Genomic DNA, 27780 nt, shown 5'->3' on the forward strand with positions numbered 1-27780 from the left:
TAGAGTGCAGTGGCACAATCTCGGCTCACTGCAACCTCTGCCTCCTGGGTTCCAGCGATTCTCCTGCCTCAGGCTCCCGAGTAGCTGGGACTACAGGCGTGCACCACCACGCCCAGCTGATTTTTGTATTTTTAGTAGAGACGGGGTTTCACTATGTTGGCCAGGGTGGTCTCTATCTCTTGATCTTGTGATCCACCCGCCTCGGCCTCCCAAAGTGCTGGGGTTACAGGTGTGAGCCACCGCACCCAGCCTAAGAGTGCTGATTTTTAAAACTGATATAACATTCAAAAACAAAATATGGTATAATTATTAGAAAGCACAATTTAAATGTAATAACTAATGATATGGGAAAACGGTAAGCATTCAGTAAACAAAAACAGGTCATAAACTGAGAGGAGTTTGTTCCATTCCTGTTTTAAAGCAAGCAATTTGAACATACCCAGAAAATGCTCTAGGAAGATACAAAAACAGCTGCAGTGGTCACCTCTGGATGGTGGGATCATGGACGAACCTAGGCCTCGTTTTCTATCTATTTTTAATGACCACAAGTTGAACGTATAAGTTTTAAAAACTTGCTATAGATGAGTGGTTTTCAACTCTTCTAATGAAAGCTACAACCTTTTTTCCTGAGAAAGGTCCTCAGTTGATTCTGCCTCAATTTCCGGATGTCCATCCATGCTCTGAAGCCCAGGAGTGACTCCTGCCTAGCAACAGCTGTGGTTAACACAGTCCCCATGACACAGAAAATGGGGAAGAGCAGACCACCAGGTACAGTGATTCAGGTGGATCACCCACCCACCTGGGACGATGGAAGGGCCTGCTACCTTCCTGCAAGACAGTTCAGCCACATGCACCACAGGCCTTAATGTGATCCAATGACTACACTTCTTGGGATTTAAGAAGGTAAGTAAAAACATTTCACCGTAACGATTACTCAAACAGTGCAAACTAGAATCCAAAACAGCCGACAGTGAAGGAATGCACCTCAGTGTCTCACATGAAAGAATATTAATGATACAGTTTTTCATAAGCAGGTTACAGAGGACAGTATAAACATAAGTCATACATCATGTGCTTTTATAATTTCCCACCCATTTACACAATGTTATTAGAGGGTTTCCTTCGGTGGTGGAATCTTGAGTGTTTCCGATTGTGTCTGTGTGTGCATATGTGTACTTTACAGCTCACACGCTTTTGGTCCTCTTCTTGCCATTGATAACTTTTATTATACTTTTATAGCTTTCTTACATTTGATTTTTCTTAGGCTCTGATCAGCTTACACAATAGAATTCTGCTTTTGCAAAACCATAAAAGATGCATGTGCACAGACACAAACAAGACCAACAGCACATAACAGTAGTGAGCAGCTCTAAGGACATAGTGGGTCTTCATTCTCTCCTTCACGCTTCTAAGGTTTCCTCTTCTCCAATGAGCATCTTTTTACTCTTGTAATTTAAGAACACATACACAATGTTTTAAGGTGAAAAATTAAATCTAACAAGTTAACATACTTTTTTTCTTAAGCTAAGCAGAAGCTCCTTGGACCTGCCCAATGTGCATCTGAAGATCTTTAGAGAAAACGTGGCCTCCGCCAGGCACAGCAGTAAGTGGAAGACCGTGATTGATTATGGGTGTAGGTGGTTAAGCATTAAAATTTTAGTTTGCTAGGATGGCTTCAAGTCTCTACTCAAAGATTACTAACATCCCTACATAATACTCACTAGAGGTGGGAATGAAACCGCATCAAACATGGGCAGCTGTTTATATTAAATTTAATAAATTGTACTCATGTCAAATTATAAGATATATGTAACTCTTCGCAACTACTGATGGTTAAAGCTTCTTTCCAATATTGGGTCACTTGGCAAAGAAAGCCTTTTTAAGAATGCAAACGTGCTGTGTGTTTTGCACTTCTGTGTCACCAATTCAGAGGGTCTGGGGCTGCTGCAGTCACACTAGGTCAGGGTGCCTGCCTCCCCACAGGCGCCAACACTCACTAAGAAGGCAAGCACAGTGCCCAGGCCGCTGACTCTCGTCAGTGAGCACTGGACTTCATCTATTGTGTATTCTGCCAGCACTTTTTAAAGACAGAACAGACGGAGCGCGATGGGGAAGTCTCATCAGTGACTCGTCTGGCACTTGTTTCCTTCACAAGCGCAAATAGAAACCACCAGAATGGCCTGCATGACTCTCAAGGCAGCCCACAGAAGCGATTCAGCCATTTATGAAACTGAAATAGAGGATGTTAGGGAAGGAGCCCAAACCAAGTATCTACTGGAAAAGCCTCTGGAGACCAAGGACATTTTCTTTCCCACAGAGAGGGAACGAGGACTCCCTTCTTTGGCATCAACCAGTGTGGTGACAGGGCACAGACACAGGGGGAGAGAGAGGTCTGACGCCAAAGCTGGGCCTGCGCTTTGGGGAGGTAGGACAGACAGGCAGACAGTCTCCAGCGCAAAGACTATTCCTGCAGACAGCCCATTGGCGTACGCACTCCACTGACTGCAGCCTGCACAAAGAGCCCTGCGGTGATTCAGCTCTTCTCTGCCCATGCTTATTTCCCCATGTGCCACAGCTCTGGGAGAGAAGATGAATTATAAAGAAAGCACACGGTAGAAACTTCATTCAGTCACGACCTCACTTTAATTAACTATTTGAACAAAAGAAAATGCAATCGTCTTCTAAAATGTCCCAGTCTCTAGAATAGAGATTTCTTAAGCCCAGGGACTAATTTCTTAAAATCTATTAAGTACCGTATCAATATGTTCAGTCTGGCAAAAGCAAATGAAGGCTGCTATGAAGGCAGCATTGTTTGAGAATATTAAATTCCACTTCAGCAGTGCTTAACACTGAAGTCCTCATAACAGCAGATAATATATAGTTGATTCAAGAATATCAAGTTTTTCTTATTATGTAACTAAGGTATTTTATCATTCAATAATTTTCAAATATTAATGAAGGAAGAACTCCAAAATAATTGAGAAAGTCAGCAATACCCAGCTTTATCAGCAAAAGATGAACAACTCATTTCAGAACATACAAATTATGAAAACAGAATGGAAACCCTTAATAGGATAACTCTCCTCATCAGAGTTTAGAGACTTCGGCATTCGTTCTTATCAGGTTGATTTGTAGGGGGAGGAGACGCTTCCCATGAGCCCATAACAATCTAGAAACATTTTTGTTACCAGAAAAATGCATGCAGAATTTTACAAAAAAATTCAAAGGACTCACAGGCACCCTGACACTTGTTAATAAACCCAAGGTTAGTAATCAGAAGGTGCAATTCTCATCCTTGAGAATTATATAGTACCTTTAATTTATAAAAATGCATCTATTTAGCATTTAATAGTCTAATTCTAAATCAGTAGGTAGAGAACAAGCTTCCTTGAACTCAGTCCAAAAGTCACTTTTCAGAGAAGTTCAATGGTTTTAGTACCAGAAGAAATAGGATATACCCTTAAGAAAATAATCTTAAAGAATCAGTGGTGTCAAATAACTGATACACATCCTCTTTTACAGATAGGCATAGGCACCTCCTGAGCAGCGTGAGGCATGACCAGGTGTGAACACTAAATTCTGAATCCACAACTGCCCAAGTCAGGCCTGAGGAGAAACCAAACAGAAACACTTCTTACCTGCAGCAAAGGCCGAGCACATGACAAAGAACATGCCCACAGCAATCCTTTTCAAGGAGGACGGGAGCAGGCCATTCCTTCTCAAAATGGGGTCGACCAGTTTGTCCTTCACAGGGATGAGCAGGAGGATAAGCACAGCATCAAACATGGTCAGCCAGGCTGCAGGGAGCTGGGGTGAAACACAGGAGGTGTTTACTCCCCTCTAATACAGGTCATCCCGTCTTGAGAACAAACATCTCGATGGGAGAAATGCATATAAAGAACAGCTCCTCTCCAAGGTACAACCTCTTCAGTTTAGAGACGATGAAACTGGGAAAAGATTTATTTCTCAAGGAATCTGCATTTGCTTTTCTGTGCCTTGAGGGGAAAATAATCAGGTGAAAAATACCAACTAACGTTTAACTGATGTTGGTCAACCTAATCTTGTCAATGATACAACCAATGAAAAAATATTCTCTAAAATAAGTAAAAACTCTATTTCAGTAACAGTGCTTTTTTGTTTGTGCTGATAGCATTTATAAAACATTTACAGTTGGTAAAAGGAATCAATTTATTATATAAGCCCAAAATGACAATTTTCAGATCATTACAATTGTTCTTACCGTGTGAGGAGTGGTTGTAATATTTGAAATTTCTGGAATCCTCAAATGAAGACTCTGCAAAACATATGTCGTCTGCATCTGGGTATAAAAAGCAGTATTATTACATGTGAACCACCTGTGCTGCTTTCAGACACTCTTAAGCATCCTGTCCCTCCCCTAAACTAGACTCTGAGATGCGACACAGCAGTGACTCCCAGGAACAGACAATGGCTTAAGTTTGAAAACAGACAAGTCAACGATCTGGTGATTGTAAAGTCCTCTGGAGATCGATTTTGAAAAAGAATGCCAGTTATCCACAGGAGATACTACATTAACAAGAGGGGCCTGGAAAACCAGAAGCACACCTGCTCTCAGCTTCTTTTTCAGAAAGGCTTTAAAAATATTTAAAGCAGCCAAAATGACTCCATAACTAAAAACAAAAATTCCAAGATTCCACAGACTCATGGGAAAAAAATCATCTAGTCCTAACTACTTTAAAAATGGCCAAAACAAGTGCTAGGGCAAGACTTCATAGGAAGATAAAGGAAATTGAACCTGTTTGTCACCACTCACTTGGAAATACACTGTCCAGTAAGGTATCAAAGCCAAGAAAACAGGGACAATCTTGACCAGAGCCTTCACATCTTCCACTTTCTCTTCTGTAAATGGCCCTCCATGAGACATCTTACATGAATCAAACAGACTTTGTTTAGAAGATTGCTGAAAGACTCCAATGCCTTCACTTTGGGAAATAAAATGAAGGAATTAGTTTTCTTCCCCTCCCAGCAATCAGTTATTTGGTCACAAATTACGTTTGGAGGTAGGAAAGCAGCTCACTGCATGGGATCTGCTTCAACTCATTCCATCACTCACTAAATGTGCACACCAAACACAGCTACCTACTTCTAAGTGTCACAGAATGGACCAAAACAGCTGACAAAGGGACTTTCTAGTCAAATTACAATTGCGTGGCTGGAAGATCTGTGATGACAGTCTGAACCATGGCTGAGCTCAGCCCCAGCGGTGCTGCCAGCTCGGCTGTCTCTGAGTGCGGAGAGCCTGCAGCTCCACCTGACGCTGGGAAGGACACCGGCCATGCCACTGGATTACACGTGAAAAAATGCACTGGATTGTGTCAATTTTTAATTAGCTAATTTATCAAATACCGAGACCTGACAGCCAATACCAATGCTGCTAATAAAACCCTGCTGGCTTAAACTGAGTCACGGCAGGACTGAGGCAGGGTTCTATTCTTGGAGGAAAGCTGTCGGCTCTTGGCTAAAGGAACAGCTGAGGGGGAGGGCAGTGATGGTGGTGATGAGAGGAGGATGTCCCCGGCTCTGTTCCGAGTGCAGGAAACGGGAAGTGCCGAATGCACTGTGCCCTACGTGCTCCCTCAGTAACGGTGCAGTGTTCAAACTCCTCAGGGCCCTATTGCACAGAGGAGGACACCTGGGCACAGAGAATGAGAAGGGTGCCCGAGGTATGGCCAGGACTTGGACCCAGGCAGTCTTGGCTTTAGAGCCTGAGGCCCTGACCTCCGCAGGACACCCCTGCGCCTCCACTCCCTGCCACTGCCCTCACGTCTGCCGGTCACAGCAGGAACATGGACTTGGCATTCCCGGCTCTTGTACTAGTGAGCTTCACTTACTCGCTCTGGGTCTGCTTCATTATTTAGAAAATGAACAGGCCCCACTAGAGAGCTCCACCCTCTCTCCCAGCTCCAAAACACTCTAATGAGGAGTGGGCACCAAGGATCTCAGGGGTAAAATGGGAAAACAAAGTGTACATTATTCTCTAAAGCCAGAAGTAACTGGAGAGAGTTAAGTCCCATTAAGATTGCATTTAACTGCGGGAAGCCAGTAGAAACGGCACCTGTCCACTTTCTAGTTTATCAACTCATGTCCTGTTTTACTATGATGCCACTATTTTAAATTCTTTTATCTTATAAAGTCAACATTTTAAGTCTGGACATTCAGAGGGGGGAAAAAAGGGCTGAAAACTATAACTTAATATTTTAGTCAAATTTTGGACCAGAAAACTAATTCGATCCAACAAATGTTGATCGAGTACCTGCTGCGGGCCCTGCATTGCTCTACCTGGGGGCTGGGGACAAGGGAGTACATTTTTAAGAGAGAGGGCACCTGTCCTGATGGTCTTAGTCTAGTGGGGGAAAATAATCAGAAACAAAAACACCCAAAAGTGAAGATAAATTCCGAAGACATTATAAATACTCTCACCTGAAAACGTTCTTAGCTTCAGGTACTGCTTTTTTTTTTTTTTTTTCCAAAAAAGGAAATTAAAAGTCTTTTTGTACCTAACACAGATACTATCAGTGATTTACCACATCATACTAAATATGTTTCACTAAAAACATTTAAATACCACATAACAAATCCATTTTCTCACAAAGAATCATTCAGAAAAGTTATTGGTTATATTACTTTCGCTTTACATCATTAAAGTATTTAAAAGTTGTCAAGTGAATATGCATCGGATGCTTTGCCAGGTTATACATATTGTTAAGTGCACTATTTTGCAACGTATAAGGGTCCAACATGAAGCCATGGTCACAAGTGACACCCAAACACCCACAAGAGCCCTCTGCTCCTCCCCCAAAAGTTTATGGGCTCCGGTTTCAGGATACCTGTGCCCCCGAGTCTCTGTGAAGGCTGCATATAAATGGGTGTGTATTCTTCAGGGAGAGTCCACTGGTTCTCACAGGTTCTCAAATAAGTACGTATCTCAAAGTACGTACCTTCATTTCTCATTTAATATCAAGCACTGTATCATCTTCGAAACACAGGTCCACCTGGACTGAAACTGAGATTGGGCCAGATGAAATGAAGCGTCATGACTGTAAAAACGCCGTGTACGTCATGCTTCCTCAGGCTTTGGATGCCCAGCTTCTTGCAGGCACCCTCATCACAGCGGTCGCCACTGCTGGGGCCCTAATCATGTGCCTGGCATCCTGCTGAGGGCCTCACACTCATCACTGTGCTCAGGCCTCACAACTGAGATGAATCCATCTCCACTGCACAAAAAGGAAGGCTGGGCTTGGCAAGATCAGTAACCTGCCCAAGATCACAGAGCCAGTTCATACAAACAGCAGATTCTGAGAATGCCCCAGACCACCAAGCTAGCCCCGACGTTTTTCCCCTTATTTTTGCCCAAGAAGACTTTCCAAAACAATCCTCAGGGATTAGTCAGGAAACAATCAGTTTCCTAAGTAAAAGTTGACCCAAACCCTCTCCACGCTGCCATTTGTGCATTAAAACCCAAATATGTCTACCAAACAATGCTGTTCTCTTGCAGAAATGTCTACGGGGTACCACCCACACAGATACTGAAACTTTAAGGGCTGTTCCTGAAAAAGACTTCTAGGATCAGAAACACCACTTTTGTCTAATCAAATAAATCCCTGGCAAAAGACTAGTGTCAGCTAAGATGGGGCTACTTTTTTATTTTTTTGAGATAAGGTCTCACTTTGTTGCCCAGGCTGGAGTGCAGTGGTGCACAATCATGGCTCACTGCAGCCTTGACCTGACCTCCTGGGCTCAAGTTATCCTTCCACCTCAGCCTCCTATACTTGAATTACTAAAAATTCTTTGTGTCGTCCCACCATTTGCAGTGCTGAATTATGTGTCTGAATGCCACAGTGACCCAGCGGCATTTCCAATAGGTCATTTAGACTGGTGAGATCTGCCAGAACTCCACACAGGGACAGCTGGAGAAATCAGAGATGTTCAGCCTGGAGCAAAGAAGTAGGCGCACAAGGCTATTTTGGTGTAGTTTCTTTCAATCTACCACGTGGAAGGAATGTTAGACACATTCACTATGGCTCTAAGCACATCAGCAAAACAAACACAGGCAAGCTGCAGGGAGGCAGATGTGTGAGTGGGCCTGGACAGAACGCCCAGCAGCCAGTGCCATGCCACAGCGGGACGCACAGCTCAGAGACACAGGACGCTCCCTCCAATGGCTGAGTGATAGGCTGGCCACCAGGCATTTCTATGCTGCTAAAACATTCCTTGAGGAGACTGACTACAAAAGGCCCAGAGACTTCTCTGGAATGATGGAAATGATCTATGCCTTGACTGCACTGGTGCTTATACAACCTGAGTGAGTTTGTCATAATTCACAGAACTGTACAGCAATGAGGGGTAAATTTCACTACCTGTAAATTATGCCTCAATAAAGAATAACACAAAAATTTCTGAGTTCTCTTCTTGGGCTTAAGGTCTGGCCTTTTCTTTATTAACTGGCATCTAACATCACCAAGCATGAGCCATAGTTAGCCAGTGACTTGGAGGGGTTCTGAGGACACAAGACTTTCAGCTTTAAAACCCCAGTTCAGGGGACTTTGGTGCTAAAACTGGGTAAGTCCCATGAGATCATCTGGTCACCCTCAGTGCATCTCGCATTCTACGGCTGTACCTTCCTGTCAGAGTTACAGACCTGACCGCTGTATGGCTGAGCCCATGCCAACCTGATCAATTGCTGACCTTTACGGAAGAGGCAGTGGCTTACTTTTTCAAGAGTAGAGACAGGTACTGACAGCATTAGCAACTGCTTAGTTTTTCATCCAAATGTGTTTCAAAACCTTTTACAATAAAAAGAAACGCATCAAGCATGTTTTCTGTCTCCTTGACGCCCTCTGCAAATTTCGACCTTTATAATCTGGCACTAAAGGAGCTTCCGTCTACGCTGGCAGTGAGAGGAAGTGCAATGTGGGGGTTAAAGCATGAGATCTGGAATCAAGCCACTGGCCTGTCTTTAAGATGGGGATAATAATATCGCGCCTGCCTCCTTGGGGAACTGCAAGGCCAGAGGAGAGAAAACATGTAAACCGCTCACCCAGGCCCAGCACACGGTAAGCACACAACAAACCTAAGCAAGGATGTTAATAAAGAGATCGATAAGTCCTACCAAACAGCCTGAGATGAGAATTAAGGGCTTACCCATTACTCTGGCGCTCTCCACGTCGCTTCTGGGAACAGCAAGAATAAGTCAGTATCTTGAACATGTCGGTGAAGGCACTGCCATCAGGAGGCTTGGTGATGAAAACGCTCTGACCACAGAGGAAGACCACAAAAGCAAGGCCGACGCAGACAGTGGGGATCGCATAACCAGTGACAAAGCTGATGTTCTGCTGAATGTAGGCAATGCCTCCTAATGACAGGATCGCTCCCAGGTTAATGCTCCAATAAAACCAATTAAAAAATCTCCTAGTGGCTTCTGGACCTCGATCTTTAACCTAAAATAACAGGGGGGAAAGACACTTGAAAATATATGATAGTCTTCAAGGATGAAAAACATGTATAGTCAAGTGGTTAAAATTACCGTCGTCATCACAACCTTTAAGTGCAACGCAATCAACATGGTGTTTACAGAAACATCCATGATTTCTTCACAAAAATGCACCCGATGCTTTTAATTAGTAAAGGTGCTGGATAGGTTTCACTTAATTACACTAAATTCCAACAAATCCTAGAGAGTTTCTCTGAGTATGTGGACCACCTGCTACAGAATTTTTCTAAGTATCTGAACCACTTGCCTTGGAATTATCTGGAATGCTCTTTAAAAATACAGAGTCAGTCCGGGTATGATGGCTCACGCCTGTAATCCCAGCACTTTGGGAGGCTGAGGCGGGTGGATCACGAGGTCAGGAGGTCAAGACCAGCCTGGCCAATATGGTGAAAACCCATCTCTACTAAAAATGCAAAATTTACCTGGGCTTGGTGGCACATGCCTAAATCCCAGCCACTCGAGAGGCTGAGGTGGGAAAATTGCTTGAACCCAGGAGGTGGGAGTGTGCAGTGAGATCACGCCATTGCACTCCAGCCTGGGCAACAGAGGTGACTCTGTATCCAAAAAAACAAAAAAAAAAAACAGAGTCAGCTGGGTCTGGTGGCTCACACCTATAATCCCAGCACTTTGGGAGGTTTAAGGGCAGGAGTTTGAGACCAGCCTGGTCAACATGGTAAAACCCTGCCTCTACTAAAACTACAAAAATTAGCCAGGCGTGGTGGTGGGCACCTGTAATCCCAGCTACTTGGCGGGGCTGAGGCAGAAGAATTGCTTGAACCCAGGAGACAGTGATCCGAGATCACGCCATTGCACTCCAGCCTGGGCAACAATAGCAAAACTGTGTTTCCAAAAAAAAAAAAAACCCAGAGTCACAGGACCCATACTCCAGACCTGCTGAATCACTGCCTCTGGGGCCCAGGCCCAGGAATCTGCATTTCAAACAACTTCCCAGTTGACTTCTACTCACAGGTAAATGTTAGAACCAATGTTACAAAGCTCCATGCCTTACTGAGCTACATGTGAGTACCATGAGGCACCCCGCAAATAAACTTAGGCCCCAAAGAGAAACACTGCTGGCGGCATTTGTTCAGTGAGGCCAAGCCACTACACACACCGATTGTATCTGGTCTCCTGAGAACCAGAGATCTTGATAAACTTCAAGCAAAGAAGAAATCACGGATTAAAGATAAAACCACATGCTATTATTTTTAGATTAGACAGGCTATCAATGAAATCATGAGAAATTCTGATAAGGGTAGGGATTTCTCAAAAATCACTGAATTCCTGGATTCAAACAAAAGCACTGAGGTAATCATGCAACATCTAGGCTTATGCAGTTCATGAGGCTACTTCAATGGAGTCCAAGAGGTTGGAAACAGGTCATTTGGGGGCAGACACACCAGAAGCCTTCTCTGCCCATCTGGATCTTCACCTCTAAGTAGGACACCGTGCGAATGAGCCCTATACTCAACGGAGACATTTCTAGTGAGTTTCATTTCCTAAATTTCTTTTCAAAAAACTTACGAAAGGCTGATGCTGATTCTCATAAAAAGGCTCTCTTGCTGTCTTAAAAACTTCTACCGTCTCATTCTTAAGTCACAGGTTATGAAAGAGTTAGAACATTCTTATTCCAATAATAGATCTAGTTTCTGGATCCACAGATGGTGGCTCAGGTCTGGAATCCTAGCACTTCAGGAAGCCGGGGCAGGCAGATCACTTGGGTTCAAGAGTCTGAGACCAGACTGGGAACACAGCGAGACCCCCATCTCTACAAAACATTATAAACATCAGCCAGGTGCAGTGGTGTGCACCTACAGTTTTAGCTACTTGCGAGGCTGAGGTGGGGGGATCCCTTGAACTAGGGAGGAGGTTGCAGCGAGCTGTGATGGCGCCACTGCACTCCAGCCTAGGTGACAGTGAGACCCTGTCTCAAAAGAAAAAAAATAAAGATATGATATTCAATAAGCACATGCATCTTTATAGCGGTCACATATTTGATATACTATTCTAAACTCTATTTTTAAAAAGTTAAGGTAGAGGTGTAAAATTGTGCACTCCTCTCTAAAGGAAATAGAGCAAAACAAAAAACAATTGTGTGCTCCCCAAAAAGAGATTTGTTTGAAATCCAAATGGTTAAGCATGGCTACTGTGGTGGCAGGTAATTAATTGTATATATAGTAACACCACTTCAAACTCAAAATCTAAGTTTAAAACAAAATCATGTTCTCAAAAGTTTAAACTCTTCTATCTATGACAATACTGAACAGAGGTCCTAGACCAAATGCAGACATCTCTAATGAATAAAAAGTCTGAGTTGAGAACTTCTTAGACATCTAAGACAGTTCTTCACTGGGACACAATGCATTTAAATATTGCTCAACAGTAGGCACCAATTCTCATGCAATACTAGACATGGACCAGGAAGAAACATGATAAATGTGAGCAGAGAAATAGTTACTGAGAAAACAAAACTGCAAGTGTGAAAACAAACAAACAAAAAGGAATTTTTTGACAAGCATAAAAAGGCCAGTAAACATAATATCTAAACTTAATAGAGACACAAACTGTCTAACACCTGAAAGGTACTCGGGCCTTTCCATGCTCCACAGAGGCCCTGCACACATCTTCCCAGTCTCAGACCTACGTCCTCTTCAGATGAAGCACGAAAAACTCAGCATCTGATAGTCTAGGAAAATCCTAACCTTAAAACGACTTTCATCCTCACTTCCTATGTAATTGTGGTGCTCAATTTCTTTCAACTTCCAAGAGTAATCCATCAAAATTGCTTTATAAACCAAAGACTAAGCTGTAAACAGCCACACACCAGGCATTTCTGTAACGAAGGAAGCTGGCTGCTCTGAAGGGACATCATCACACGCTTCCTCGCTCCTGGAGGACAGGCCACAGCCTCCCTTCCCAGGGGCTGCATGACATCACTGTGTGAGCAGCAGCCATGCGCCCTACCAAGGATAAACAAGGTTTTCACGTGACTGGTCAAAAGATACCACCAAAATCAATTTGGAGGAGAAAAGCTACAAGAACAGAATTGTGTACAGCAAGCCAAACAGCTGGCAGGCAGAGGAATTCCTTAAAATACAGAGTGTCAGTTTTTCCTCCAGAAAAAAATGCATCATTTGCTCTGCTTATCTGTAAAATAAGATTTTCTTCTTTCAGGTCACCATTTCAATAATCCATCCACCAAGAATGATTGTGAGCTTTGAAAATGGGGAAGCGCTGGGGGAAGATATGGGCCTGACGTGATTTACGTGAACATACATCTCCCTTGGACGTACAGCTCACACATCCTGTTTCAAAAGCCAACTAGGCCTCCTCAAAGCTATGCAGCCTGACCCCATTCATCTCTCCTATCAGAATGTTTCCCAGAGGCTCTACCACGGAGATGAAGAGGTAAGTGACAAAGAAGCATACAAAGCATCTTAAAAATACAAATAGCTTTCCTCTAAATGACAAGGACCAGACTGGGACAAATTAATCCCAACCTGGCGCACAGCAGAGCATGCTTCAAGCCTGCATACCTCAGGCTCCCCAGCCAGGCCTCCTGCCATGACGCAGCAGCACCTGGAGCGGACCTGCCACCTGGCCACAGGGCAAGCATCCTGGGATAAGGGTAGGTCTTCCCCTGATGCTTTTCCGCTGAGGTATGACTCACATACCACAAAACTCACCCTTTAAAAGTGTGCCATTCAGTAGTCTTTAGTATATTGAGACGTACAACCACCACTGCTATCCAAACCCACATTTTCATCACACCAACAGGAAGCCCTGTTCCCTTTCAGTCACTCCCACGCCCTCTCCTGGCCCCTGGCAACCCCTCATCTACCTCCAGTCTCCACAGACTCACCTCTTCTGGACATTCCACATAAATGGAATCACACAACTGAAGACTTGTGTCTGGCTTCCTTTCCTTAGTGTCATGTTTTCAAGGCTCATCAGTACTTAATTTTTTTTCTTATGGCTGAAAAATATTCCACTGTATGGCTATACTGCATTTAGCTTATATATTCAACAGTAGACATTCTCTTTTCATTAAAAAAAATTCCAAATGTATAGAAAAGTTGAATCACAAGATGCACACTTTTCTACCCTTCACTTAGATCCTCAGCACTCTCTGTTCTATATACAAAAAATACTTCTGGCTGAGCACAGTGGCTCACGCCTGTAATTCCAAAAATTTGGGAGGTTGAGGCGGGTGGCTCACCTGAGGTCAAGAGCTCGAAACCAGACTGGCCAAACTGATAAGATCCCGTCGCTACTAAAAATACAAAAACTAGCCAGGTGTGGTAGCTCACACCTGTAGTCCTGGCTACTCAGGAGGCTGAGGCACAAGAATAGCTGGAACCTGGGAGGTGGAGGTTGCAGTGAGCCAAGATCACACCACGGCACCCCAGTCTGGGTAGCAGAGTGAGACTTGGGCTTTAAAAAAAAAATCCTACTTTGGCTGAACTATTTACAAATAAGCTGCAGCATCCTATTTCACCCCCAAAATTTCATCATGAGTCTCCTGGAAATAAGGACATTCTTCTAACTGAAATGAGATTACCACACCTAAGAAAGGCAACATCAGTACATTATTAGCTAACAGGTGGTCTACAAACTATCCCAAGTATACAAGAAGAAGGGCCACGACAGCAGCTGGGATTCCATCACTCAGCTCGTGACGTGGGGGCGGCCAGGTCTAGTGAGTAGCCTTTCATCCAGATGCTTCCCTTTTCCCACGAGTGTTACACGGGAAGACACTAGGCCAGCTATCTTATGGAAGAAGGCACATCTCCTCTCAACATCCACATTTAATTATGGATGAAAGAGCACATATTCTGTCAGATTCATTTGAGATAACCCAGCACCATTTCCTCCTCATTTTAAGAAGTATCAGTTACTTGTCTGTTACCTCTTGGAGAGCACCAGCTTGTAAACTAGGCTGCCAGGGCCCCACATCGGCTTCCCTATGCACTTGCCGTGCAGCCTTGGGAGCCAGCCCTCCAGGCTTCTGCTCCCTGTGTAACAGGTGTAACTGCAGCACATACATCAACTGTTGTGAGGCTTAAATGAGATCACGTGGGAACGGCACAAGCAAGAGGCATAACATAAGCTTTCAAGTATGCTTGTGTGACATGGCCAAGTCTTTAAAAAACAAACACTGACTGTCCTACCAGCCTGTTCCTTCAGTGTCGACCCATGAGCCAATGGCACCGCAAGGCCAAGAGCCTGGGCCTTGAGATCCAGCCCCGCAGAAACATCACAGAACGCAGGCACACTGGGCCCATTTTAGTGCAGCAGTTATGAAAGTCCAGCTTGACCCCTCACTACCTGTAGGCAACAAGAAAGTGATCTCTTTTTGTGCCTGTTTCCTCATCAGTAAAATGGATATAACTCCTGTGAGGTTCATATTTGGCCAAGTACGTAAGCATATGCCACTGTTCTATTAGAAGACTATGACTTCTGATGTCACTCTAAGGTGTCTGACTGGAATGGGATAGCCTTTCACAGGCAGAGTGAAAGCTCAGATTCAAAGGACAGGCTTTGAATCCTGCCTCAGTCACACACAAGCTGTGTAACTTTGGTCCAATTATTTAACCTCTCAAGCCTCAGTTTCCCCATCAGTAAAATGGGCACCGTATCAGCATGTGTGTCATGTGGACTAACCAAGTACTGTACTGAGAACTGTGTCTGGTGCATAGTAAGCCCTCAGCAAATGTTCCAAAAAAACAGGCACTCACAATCAGTGCAAAAGCCTAGGGAATCACCTTCCCTACTGTTCACATGCCTTGGTTTCAATGTCTGACCCTCCAAATCTCATGAAGAAATTTGATCCCCAGTGTTGCTGGTGGGGCCTGATGTTGGGGTCATGGGGATAGATACCTGAAGAAAGGCTTGGGGCTGTGGCAGTTAGGAGTGAATTCTCCTATGAGGGAGGTCATTGATAAGCCTGGCCTCTTCCTCCTCCCTCTCTCTCACTTCCCCTAGTGCTTGTGATCTCCACACAGCTGACAGTTCCAGAGGCCCTCAGCAGAGCAGATGCTGGCGCCCTGCTTCTGCTACAGCTTCCAGAACCCTGAACCAAATAAACCTCTTTACATGATAGATGACCCAGCCTGGGGTATTACTTCCACAGCTTATCTGCACCATCCACTTCACCCCACCTCCAATGCATCCACTCTAGTTATGAGATACTCCACCTAATGTTCCTGTTGTCACCACTCCCTACATAACCCATTCTCTATAACAAGCATCTGCACACTTCTGTGACTGGGCAAGCAGTTCACGTTTTCAGTTTTATGAGACATTTAGTCTCCATCGCAGTTACTCAATTCGGCCACTGCTTGGTGAAAGCAGCCCCAGCAGTCTGGCTGTGTAGCAGAAACGGGTGGGGCTACGTTCCAAAAATACTTGATTTATGGAGACTGAAATTTGATTTTCATAAAATTTTCACTCGTCACAAATTATTCTGTTTCCAACCCTTAAAAATGTAAGGACCATTCTTAGCTTGCCAATCCTCAAAAAACAAGACGTAGACCTGACCTGCCACCCCAGCTTCAGCGCCTGCTCTGCACATGACATAAATCTTATCACTCCCTGCTGGAACCCATTAAAGCTCCCTACTGTATCCAAATGCTTTAACACTCCTCACATGATCCGGCCCAGCCTGCCACCTCACTTCCCACTTTAGTTTTGATTTTCTGAAATGATCTGAGTTTGCTATTGCTCTTAGAGGCTGCCTATTCTGCATCTAATGCTTGGTGACCATTTCCTCTCCCCTCCTGAAGAGCTGCAGTGGTTCCTCCCTCATTTCTTGGCAGTTACAGGGGAACAGCTTGATGCTAACTCATTTTCTTTTTTTTTTTTTTTTGTTTTTGAGACGGAGTTTCGCTCTTATTACCCAGGCTGGAGTGCAATGGCGCGATCTCGGCTCACCGCAACCTGCGTCTCCTGGGTTCAGGCAATTCTCTTGCCTCAGCCCCCTGAGTCGCTGGGATTACAGGCACGCGCCACCATGCCCAGCTAATTTTTTTCTGTATTTTTAGTAGAGACGGGGTTTCACCATGTTGACCAGGATGGTCTCGATCTCTTGACCTCGTGATCCACTCGCCTCGGCCTCCCACAGTGCTGGGATTACAGGCTTGAGCCACTGCGCCCGGCTCAAACTCATTTTCATTTGAGCTTTCCTACCCAACCTAGCCCAAAACTCCTTTAAAACCACAAAAACGCGGCATGAGTGTTTTTCACTTCTTTGTAAAGAAGCTAGGGCAACAACGGGGCTTCCCCTTCCCTGGCTTCCTGGCCCTAGGCCTCTGCACCTGCGAATCCCCGTATCTGGAAAGCTCCTGCAACAACTACTCTTGCCTATCCTTGCCGTCTGAATTTACATGGCCTGAACAAAGAGAAGGTCCTATTTATTTATTCAGAGATCGGGCCTCGCTCTGTCGCCCAGTTTGGAGTGCAGTGGCGCTATCTTGGCTCACCGCAACCACCACCTCCTGGGTTCAAGCGATTCTCCTGCCTCAGCCTCCCGTGTAGCTGGGATAAGCGGCGCGCACCAACATGCCCGGCTAATTTTTGTATTTAGTAGACACAGAGTTTCACCATGTTGGCCAGGCTGGTCTCGAACTCCTCACCTTAGGTGATCCGCCCGCCTCGGCCTCCCAAAGTGCTGGGATTACAGGCGTGAGCCCCCACGCCCAGTCTATTTTTAAACTTTATTTATTTATTTTTGAGATGGGGTCTCATTCTGTTGCCCAAGCTAGAGTGCAGTGGTGTGACCCTAGCTCACTGCAGCCTCCAACTCGTACGCTCAAGGATCACTATTGCCCATCCTGGTCTCAAAGTCCTGGGCTCAAGTGAGCCTCCCGCCTCGGCCTCCCAAAGTGCTGGGATTACAGGTGTGAGCCACCGCGCCCAGCCTCTCTTTTCTCTGAAGCCACTGTGGTCATCACTGAGAGTGTAGACTTCACCCCGACCCCGGCAACGCCCTTCCAGCACCTATCACACCGGTCCCTCCAGTCTTGGTCCACCTGCTCTCAGGCTTCCTCTGCACTAGACAGAAGCCCCCTGGAGCCAGGGGCTCCCTCTGCGGCCCCGGGGCGGAGCAGGATAGAGGCAGGAGCAGGCGAAGAAGCTGAGGCTGGACAGGGACAAGGAGAGCGCGAGGGCGCGGCTCACCTGGTCCGCGCCGAAAGGCGTGATGTTGGCCTTGACGGTGGCCACACCCAGGCCCACCAGCGCCAACCCCGCGAAGGTGGCGGGAGCGCAGCGGCGGGCGGCGGCACCGGGGCAGGGCTCGGAGCAGTTGAGCGGGCGCAGGGTCCCGCAGAGCGCGGCTTGCGAGGCGGGCGCGGCCAGCAGCGGGAAGGCCAGCATGCCCAGCAGGTAGAGCGCCAGGCTCAGCAGGATCGCGCGCGCCCGGCCCAGCCGCGCGTCGGCCAGCCAGCCCCCAAACGGCGAGCCCAGGTAGGTGATGCCCATGAAGAGCAGCAGCGCCTGGCTGGCCTGCGTGCCCTCCCAGCCGAACGGCGCTCCGTTCAGGAACAGCACCAGGTTGGACGTGATGCCGTAGAAAGCCGCGCGCTCCAGCAGCTCCGTCAGCAGCACGGCCCCGCACGCCGCGCGCCGGCCGGCGAACGCCCCCGCCGCCGCCGCCGCCGCCGCGGCAGCTCGCCGCGCGCCCAGCAGCGGCGCCCGCTCGCCCGCACCCTCCATGCAAGGCCGCCAGCTGCCTCTCACGGTCGCCCGGTCGCCTCTCCCAGACCCCACGGCCGCCGCCCTTCTCGCGAGACCGCCGGGCCTGGGCTGTCCCTATTGGGCGGGCTCGCCGCTGCTCAACGCCCCACTCGCCGGAACTTCCGGCCCCGCCCCGGAAACTGGGCGGGGAGGTGGCAGGCTCTCCGGATGATCGCGTTGCTGCGGGAGCTGGAGATCCTGGAGCTTGGCCGCCGAGCGTGTCTTTTTGCTTTTTTGAGACAAGGTTTCCCTCGCTCGCCCAGGCCGGAGTGCAGTCATGCGGTCACACGTCATTGCAGCCTCAGTCTCCCAGGCCCAAGCGATCCTCCTACCTCAGCCTCCCGAGTAACTGGGACCACAGGCGCTCGCCACTGCCTCCAGCTAATGTTTAAACAGTTTTTTGAGACGGGGTCTCGCTGTGTTGCTCACGTTGGTCTCGAACTCCTGGCATCCAGCGATGCCGTCTCGGCCTCCCAGCGTGTTGGGATTACATGCATGAGCCACTGCACGCAGTCGGACTGAGGGAGATTAAACAAAGAAGCAGGAGCCTGGCCCGCCTGGGGCATCAGTGGGGCCCAGTAGGCAGCCCAGACTCACACTGAAACAGGCTGCTCTGCAGGCGGGGTTGCTCAAGCTGCCCCCGTGCTCCTGCCCTGGCGTTCAGTCCTGGAGACGACCCGGTCCACCGTTGGCATTTTGAGCCACGGGACTGTCCTGTGCGTTGCACAACGTTCAGCAGCAACTTTGGCCTCTGTATCCACTATGCCCAGTTCCACCCCCTACCACCTCAGGTTAACAACCGAAAATGTTTTCTAGACTTTGCCAAAGGTCCCCTGGGGGCAAACACGCCCCCACTGAGAATCACCGGCTTAGAACAGGGCAAGCTCCAGCCTGTGTCTGACTTTCCCAGAGACTGCCCCTAAACCATGCATTGTTGTTTGGCTGACCTCTCATCATCCTTCAACCTTCCACCCAAGTATTGACTTCAGGAAACATTTTTTCACCAGCCCATCCAAGGCCCAGGTATCCCACTCCAACATGTTACTCCTCTTTATTACCTGTTACGTTTTTCAGTTTATTCATTTATCTCCCCAACCTGTTCACAGGTGTAAGCTTCCTGATGGCAGGATTCTCTTGTGTTTTGTTCCTCACTATGCCCTCTGCCACTGGCACAGTGCCTGGCATAAAGGGGTGAAAGACTGCTGTCCAAAAATAGCCCTCAGCATGGCTTCAGAAATTGGGACCCAGGCCAGGGATGATGGCTCACGCCTGTAATCTCAGCACTTTGGGAGGCTGAGGCAAGAGGATCACTTGGGCCCGGGAGGTGGAGGCTGCATTAAGCAGTGACAGCACCACTGCACTTGAGCCTGGGTGGCAGAGTGAGAACCTGTCTCAAAAAACAAAACAAAACAAAAAGCAAGAAAGGAATCTGGACCCACAGCTGCTGCAATGATTCAATTAGTGTAAGACCACCTCTTCCTTCATCCTCATCTCCAGCTAAGACTAGGGTGGAGCCAGTACCTGGGAAGTTGGCTTGCCAGTAGGTCACCTGGAGAAGTCATCCGGCCGGTAAGTCTCAAAGTTGCATGCATTCTCTTTTTGAAAACTGTTTTAAATGTCCGACAGATAGGCTGATGGTCAGCACAGTGCTGCCACACAGCAGGCACTGTATTTAATAAATGTCTAATTAGAGAATAATGGAATGCCCAAGTTGGGCCTTTGCCACCTGTCTGTTGATGCTTGTCATTTCCAGCTGTCAGCTCAAATATGACTTTTCCAACTCTGCCTTACTAGATCTGCTCCCCCTGTTTTTATGGCCTTGTAACTCCTACACTTTTTTCCCACAGCACCCACTATAATTTATACTTATTCCGTGCAACTACTGAATGCCTGTCTTTAAAGCCAGGATGGCTGGGATCTTTGTTTTAGCCACTGCTAGAGTTCGAGAGGCTAGCACAGCACTTGCCAATGATAAAGGTGTAAAATTAACTGAATAAGTGAATGACTGACCATTTGTTGAATGTAAATGATGCAAGTCACCTTATGTTCTCATATATATGTGTGTATGTGCGTATGTGTATATATATATACACACAGATATGTATATGTGTGTATGGATATATGTATATATAAATGTGTATATACATGTGTGTATATATATACGTGTGTGTGTGTCTATGTGTACATGTTCAAGGACATATACTAGGATCCTAACTTATTGGATCCTAATATATGTCCTTGAACATGTACATATAGACACACACACACACACCAATTTTCTTTTTCGAGACGGAGCTTTGCTCCTGTCACCCAGGCTGGAGTGCAGTGGTGCGATGGCTCCACCTGTAATCCCAGCAGTTTGGGAGGCTGAGGCAGGCAGATCACTTGAGGTCAGGAGTTCGAGGTCAGCCTGGTCAGCATGGTGAAACCCCGTCTTTACTAAAAATACAAAAATTAGCCAGGCGGTAGTGGCACGCACCTGTAATCCCAGCCACTAAGGAGGCCGAGGCAGGAGAATCGCTTGAGCCTGGGAGGTGGAGGTTGCAGTGAGCCAAGATCACGCCACTGTACTCAAGCAAGGTGACAGAGTGAGACTATCTCAAAATAAAAAAAAAAAAAATAAGAAAGCAATAGTACATAAACTTCAGTGAAAGGCGTATATCTAATTTTGAGTCCAGTGCTGCTTCCACTTTACAGTTGGTAGCTGCAATTGGTAGATGAGACAGAATCTTTGAGTATTTGTTCTAAGACTGATAGCACTGACACCCAGGCAAAGTCTAAAATAAAATTAACATTAAACATGTAATGAAAGCAAAGAAAATGACTTGAATCATGTGATAGCCCAGTGTCCGAACACTGCTCAGTACGCTGGCCATTTTTGGATGATAGCAAACTAATTAGCAAACTAATCCACTTGCATTGCCTCATTTGAGAAGAAGACTAAAGCTAAGTTAAAAAAAGAAAAAAAAAAAAAAAAAAAAACGGAGCAAGGTCATGTTCATTTGCAATGGCCAGAATAGGTAATAGGCAAATCCATACAGACAATGCAGATTAGTACACTTTCCTGGTTCTGGGGGAGGGGAGGGGAAGATGTACACATCTCTGTGAATGTACTAAAAACCACTGAATTCTACACTTTAAGTAAGTGAATTAAATAGTATGCAAATGTGCCTCAATAAAGCTGGTACCAAAAGAAAGTGAACTAACAGTTACAATTTGAAAGGCTTCATGTGTAAATTTTGATACCTTGTTTGCTATTTGGGGAAAATAAATATGAGCTCTGGCAACACTGGACTCATGATTACCTGTTACATTAGTAGGATCCCACCACTTTGAACCATGCCCCAGAGTATTCAATTTATGTATTCCTCACAGATCACAGTGCCACAGGGCTTGCCCATGACCTGCTTTGACCGAGAGAATATGTCAAAAGTGTCTCTGGGCCTGGTCTGGGCACCACCTTAAAGTCTGATACCTTCCACGTTCGTGACTGGGGGAGTCCTGAACAATGATATTAGAGGTCCACTTACCTTCCATCATATGTTGAGGAGGAGACTGCAGCTCTATGGAGAGGGGATTCTCAGCATCCCAGATGACCTGCCTGCTAAAGGCAGCCATGGGAATAACCACCAGCAAGACCCGCAGAAGAACGGAGACCCTGCTGAGCCTCAGCCCAGATAGCAGAATTATAAACAAATAACGTGGTTGCTCTTTTAAGCCACTAAATCCTGGGGCGGTTTGTTATGTAGCAACAGGTAATGGAAACACATTTGTCCCCCCATAGCCACAATCTGCTGACACTGAGCAGCAGCCACTGTCTGTGGATGGCAGACACTTTCTAGCTGTCCTAAGCTCCCCCCCGACTGTTGTCTTATTTTTTTTTTTTATCATAGAGAAAATTTTCCATATCCGCACAGTCCAGTGCAGGAGCCACTACCTATGTGTGGCTATTCGAACTAGTTAAAATTAGATAAAATGAAAAATTCTGTTCCTTACTTACACTAGGCAGATTTCAAGTAGTTTGTGATTATTGGCTACTGTAGTGGACAACATAGTCTAGTTCACACCATCATTGCAGTAACCTCTACCAGCAATCCCCCCCCTTTTTTCTGAGCAACAGTCTTGCTGTGTTGCCCAGTTTGAAATGCAATAGAGCCATCTTGGCTCACCATAACCTCCATCTCCCAGGTTCAAGCAATTCTCCCGCCTCAGTGTCCCGAGTAGCTGGGATTACAGGTACTCGCCATCATGCCAGGCTAATTTTTATATTTTTTGTAGAGGTGGGGTTTCACCATGTTGGCCAGGTTAGTTTTGAACTCCTGACCTCAGGTGGTCCACGTGCCTCGGCCTCCCAAAGTGCTGGGATTATAGGCATGAGCCATCACAGCCAGCCAGCAACCCCATTCCATACTAAAATGTAATGGGTATGATTGGCTAATTAGCCAACATCCATACTCTTTTTTTTTTTTCAAACAGAATCCATTATTCTCTTCAGGTATTTGTCTTCCTCAGCCCACTCCTGCCCCTACCAGCTTCCCATGTAGCTCAGGAGAACCTGACTTCATCCTTGTTCCCAGATGGAACTAGTTAACACCAGTACTAGTCACATGCTGCTTCATGGTGACTAGTTGAGGAATGCAGACTCTAACCTTTCAGGACATGAAGTTTACCTGGCGCCTGTGGTTACCGGTCCAGGAGTGGACAAACGCAGTAAGCTGACCCAGTCAGACTAGAGGGCCAGACTAGAGGAAAGGACACGTGTGTGATGACTGATAGAGCTGCGTGCTCCCAAAGTGGACATGAGTTAGGAAGCCTGTAGCTGTAATAGCTCCTGATGGCTGCTGGCAACCATGATAAGAACCAGCTTAGAATGAGACTAATTTGGTGGCTGGCACAGAAGACTCAGGGAGCATGAGATATTAGTAAGTCTTACATTGTTTAAGTCACTCTGTTGGGTTTTCTGTTATTTGTATTACGTGTAGCCAAAAGCCACCTCTCATAATTCTATCAAAAAATTGAAAAAATAAAAGAACGAGAGGGCATCCTGATGTTTTTCTCATGCCTGACCCATGAGTTTTCTGCCTGGCTCCTGTAATGACTGGGTTTGCAGCCCCTGTGCCGAGCCCCAGTGATGGTCGCTAACGAATTCAGGTAAGGTGATTCCTCCCACATTATTGGGTATGCTTGCAATATACTCCTGCCCCAAAAAGTGACCCTATGTGTTTCTCCTTTGCAGCTAAAATAAATAAATAAATGACCTAACCGATACAGCAGGCATCTAAGGGATAGTTAACTATGTCTTCCAAAATACATTTTTGTCTGTTGGCTCTTCACCTCCAGAGCCCTCTGGAAGAGGGGCAAGGGCACTCTTTGTAAAGGTGCCTGTGGTGTGGACTAGACTTGGAAGCATGGGGGGTCTCCCTTCTCTGGTACCACCATTGTCTCCTGAGCCTCACCCAGTGCAGAGCTCCAGCGGGTGCAATTTGAGGCAATGAATTGAGAAACCATCAGAGACAGGACATTCAGGGGATTGCCTGACTCCGCCGGCTGTTTCATGACATTTCTGCGTCTTGTTTCACATCTCTATTGAGTTGCCCACGCCTCGCTGCCAGACAGTAGCCTCTCCTTACTCACAGTTGCAGCTTCCTCAAAACTTCGGCTTACAAGCAGCCCTCATAGCCTTTCTGTGCCATCTGGACATCACTCAACCACTCAACAAACAGCTGTTGAACACCTGCCCCCTGAGTCACGACAGCTCAGCCTCAGCTCAGCTCAGCTGCACCATTGATGGCCAGTGCTTCAGCTTCTCCGGATTTCCCAGTTCCTTAGGGAGGGACTGTGACTGGCCCCCTCACCTTCGTGCATCCGGCCACAGCGTAAGTCGTTAGCCATGGTGCAGCCACAGGCCATGTCATACGTCTTCCGAATCTCCTTGGGTAGCAGTTGTCATAAATTCTATTTACTTCAAGGAGTCGCTGTTGCAGCCATTCTTTCTGGCTACAAATAATCTTGTTAGAAGCAGAAGGTATAAAAAGCAAAATCAATAAAAACACAGGCAACCAACAGAATAGAATCAGGTGTTCAATCCCTGAGCCTAAACCAAAGCCACACTAACTTACTTTTAGTATGAACCAATTCAGCTCCCAGGATGACGTGCGTTTATTCTGACAGAGGATGTGAGAATGTATGGTCAGGGAGCTGGTTTTGATTTGACTTGTTTCATGCACTCGTTTTATTTGACCCTTGTGCATAGCAATGTCTATTTCTTGGGTACTTTTCCTCCTATGTTGAAAAAAACCCCAAGACATTTGCAAAAGTTGGGCTTTGCCAATAGAAGCAGGGAGGTGAAGAGAGAGGGAGAGTGAAAGCAAGTGAACTTCTGCTTTCTTCTATAGCAAGAAGTGCAAGATGGTGTGACCACACCTAATACCCTATTTTAGCCACTACTTTCACAACTCCTTAAAGCAATCTTAGCCTAAATTGTAATAATATAATAGTTAATTGGTAATTATAAGTGTACTTGTTTTCTAGGTTAGGCCTTACAGGAAAGATCAGTGAAGATAAATACAAAGAACAAACTGAAGCACCAATATAAAATAGCTCACTGTATGCAGTGAAATAAGCCAGGCACAGAGAGGTACAGAGCACACATTCTCACTCATGTGGAAGCTAAAGAAGTTCTCATAGGAGTACATGTTTCAGAATCCTACCCTATGCCCCATAATTATGTACAATTATTATGTCAATTAAAAATAATAATGGGCCAGGCGTGGTGACTCATGCCTGTAATCCCAGCACTTTGGGAGGCTGAGGTGGGTGGATCACAAGGTCAGGAGTTCAAGACCAGCCTGGCCAAGATGGTGAAACCCCATCTCTACTAAAAATACAAAAATCAGCCGGACGTGGTGTCAGGTGCCTGTAATCCCAGCTACTCAGGAGGCTGAGGCAGGATAATTGCTTGAACCCGAGAGGCAGAGGTTGCAGTGAGCTGAGATCGTGCCATTGCACTACAGCCTGGACAACAAGAGTGAAACTCCATCTCAATAATAATAATAATAATAATAATAATAATGAAAGGCTGCCTGGCATGGTGGCTCATGCCTGTAACCCCAGCACTTTGGGAAGCCAAGCTGGGCAGATCACTTGAGATCAGGAGTTCCAGACCAGGCAGGACAACATGGTGAAATCCTGTCTCTACTGAAAACACAAAAATCAGCTGGGCGTGGTGACAGGCATCTGTAATCCCAGCTACTCAGGAGGCTGAAGCAGGAGAAATGCTTGAACCTGAGAGGCACAGGTTGCAGCGAGCTGAGATTGCACCACTGCACTACAGCCTGGGCAACAGAGCAAGACTCCATCTCAAATAAATAAGTAAGCAAGCAAAAAAAAAAAATCTCAGTATATGATAATAAAGGGATCTGGTCAGGTGTGGTGGCTCACGCCTGTAATCCTGACACTTTGGGAGGTGAAGGCAGGCAGATTACCTGAGGTCAGTAGTTTGGAACCAGCTTGGTCAACATGGTGAAACCCCATCTCTACTAAAAATACAAAAATTAACCTGGCATGATAACGCAAACCTGTAATCCCAGCCACTACTTGGGACACTGAGGTGGGATAATTGCTTGAACTCGGGAGGTGGAGGTCACAGTGAGCCGAGATTGTGCCACTGCACTCCAGCCTGGGCGACATAGCGGGACTCCATCTCAAAAAAAAAAAAGTATCAGCAATTCATGGGGAAAGGATGCATCGTTAAACAAATTATGTTGGAATGAATCACTAAACATGGGGGAAGATAGGCTTCATATTTTGTACCAACATAAATTCCAGATGGATTAAATATTAAACTGAAAATATAAAAGCCCTAGGAGAAAATATTGGCAAATATATAATCTTCATGTGAAAGTGCCTTCTTAAGCCTAACACTAAAGGCAGAAGGCATGCAGGAAAAGTTAATTTGACTACATAAAGATTTAAAACTTATGTGTATAAAAAATAATAATTGCTGTTGACAGCCCACAAACTAAGAAAAAAAATGGAAGTATTATAACTAAGACAAAGTAAACGTTCTTTTTCTTTTTTTGAGACAGAGTCTCTCTCTGTCACCCAGGCTGGAGTACAGTGGCGCGATCTCTGCTCGCTGCAACCTCTGCCTCCCGAGTTCAAGTGATTCTCCTACCTCAACCTTGAGAAAGTTGATGTTCTTATTTTATAATGAGTTCTAAAGAGTATTATGAAAAGATAAACATCCAATGAATAAAATTGGCACAGTGAGCGGCAGACTCTTTCGAGGACAGCTCTTGTTCGTTCCTATTCCACATCCATTCTCCCTTCTGGTGACTGTGCCTTGATTTTCCTTAGCTAATCAATGCTCCCTGTGATTTAGGTAAGGCAGCTGGATGCCCCAGCCTAAGAGTGGGCGTTTGACCTATGCCTATCCAATCAGCAGGATCACATCTATTGAGCTAAATTAATTGCTTCAGGCCAGGCATGGTGACTCATGCCTATCATCCCAGCACTTTCAGAGGCTGAGGTGAGTGGATCACCTGAGGTTAGGAGTTTGAGACCGGCCTGGCCAACATGGTGAAAACCTGTCTCTACTAAAAATATAAAAATTATCTGGGCATGGTGGCACACACCTGTAATCCCACTACCAGAGAGGCTGACCCAGGAGAATCACTTAAAGCCAGGAGGCAGAGGTTGCAGTGAGCCGAGCTCATGCCACTGCACTCCAGCCTGGGCAACAGAGTAACATTCTATCTCAAAATAAAATAAAATAACAAAAATAAAGTAATTGGTTCAGAGATGGACACGTGATCAAGTTGGCCAAAGCTAATCGCAGAATGTATTCTGGAATGAGCAGGAAGAAGTGATTCCCTTTTCTGTTGAGTTTGACATTAAAGAGATATAAGCTTGGAGTTGCCAGAGAACATCTTGTGAAACCAGAGAACTAAGCATTCCAGAAGGAGATAGAGATGAGGGAAACACTTGTTTTAAAAAGACAGTTTAAATCCCACCATTTTGGAGGCTGAGGTGGGTGGATCACCTGAGGTCAGGAGTTCGAGACCAGCCTGGCCAACATGGTGAAACCCTGTCTCTACTAAAATACAAAAAGCCAGGCTAATGGTGGCATGTGTCTGTGGTCTCAACTACTTTGGAGGCTGAAGCAGGAGAATCACTTGAACCTGGGAGGTGGAGGTTGTAGTGAGCCGAGATGGTGCCGATGCACTCCAGCCTATGTGACAGACAAAAGAAAACAAAAAAAGACAGTTTACAGGTCTGGGTTCTGATCATAGCTAAAAGCAGCTTTTTCTTTAGAAGTAGACATTTTAATTGTGAGTCCATAAATTCTCTTTTTGATTAAGCAAATGTGACATTCTGTCACTTGTGATAGAAAACGTTCCAACCAGCTATGTATAAAAATCAAATCAAAATGGATTAAAGACTTAAATCTAAGACCCGAAACTATGAAACAAAGACAAGAAAACACTGGGGAGGCCAGGAGTTTTGACTCATGC

The 27780-nt window shown here is 45.9% G+C and overlaps 1 protein-coding gene across 1 annotated transcript in view; it reads right to left on the reverse strand.

The window, feature by feature from the left end:
- SLC15A4 (solute carrier family 15 member 4) overlaps positions 1-18291 on the reverse strand; it is a 31398-nt gene extending 13107 nt beyond the window's left edge. The window contains exons 1-5 of the mRNA XM_032244168.1: positions 17708-18291; positions 9181-9476; positions 4793-4961; positions 4241-4318; positions 3639-3807 (exon numbers count right to left, since the gene is read on the reverse strand). Of these exons, the coding sequence (XP_032100059.1) occupies positions 3639-3807; positions 4241-4318; positions 4793-4961; positions 9181-9476; positions 17708-18244 (1249 nt within the window). The 5' untranslated portion in view covers positions 18245-18291. The remainder of the gene's footprint in view (positions 1-3638; positions 3808-4240; positions 4319-4792; positions 4962-9180; positions 9477-17707) is intronic.
- Positions 18292-27780: the final 9489 nt, after the last annotated feature.

Source organism: Sapajus apella, unplaced genomic scaffold, assembly GCF_009761245.1.
Source record: "Sapajus apella isolate SASKATOON/1434 unplaced genomic scaffold, GSC_monkey_1.0 scaffold2, whole genome shotgun sequence".
NCBI classification, from domain to species: Eukaryota; Metazoa; Chordata; class Mammalia; order Primates; family Cebidae; genus Sapajus; species Sapajus apella.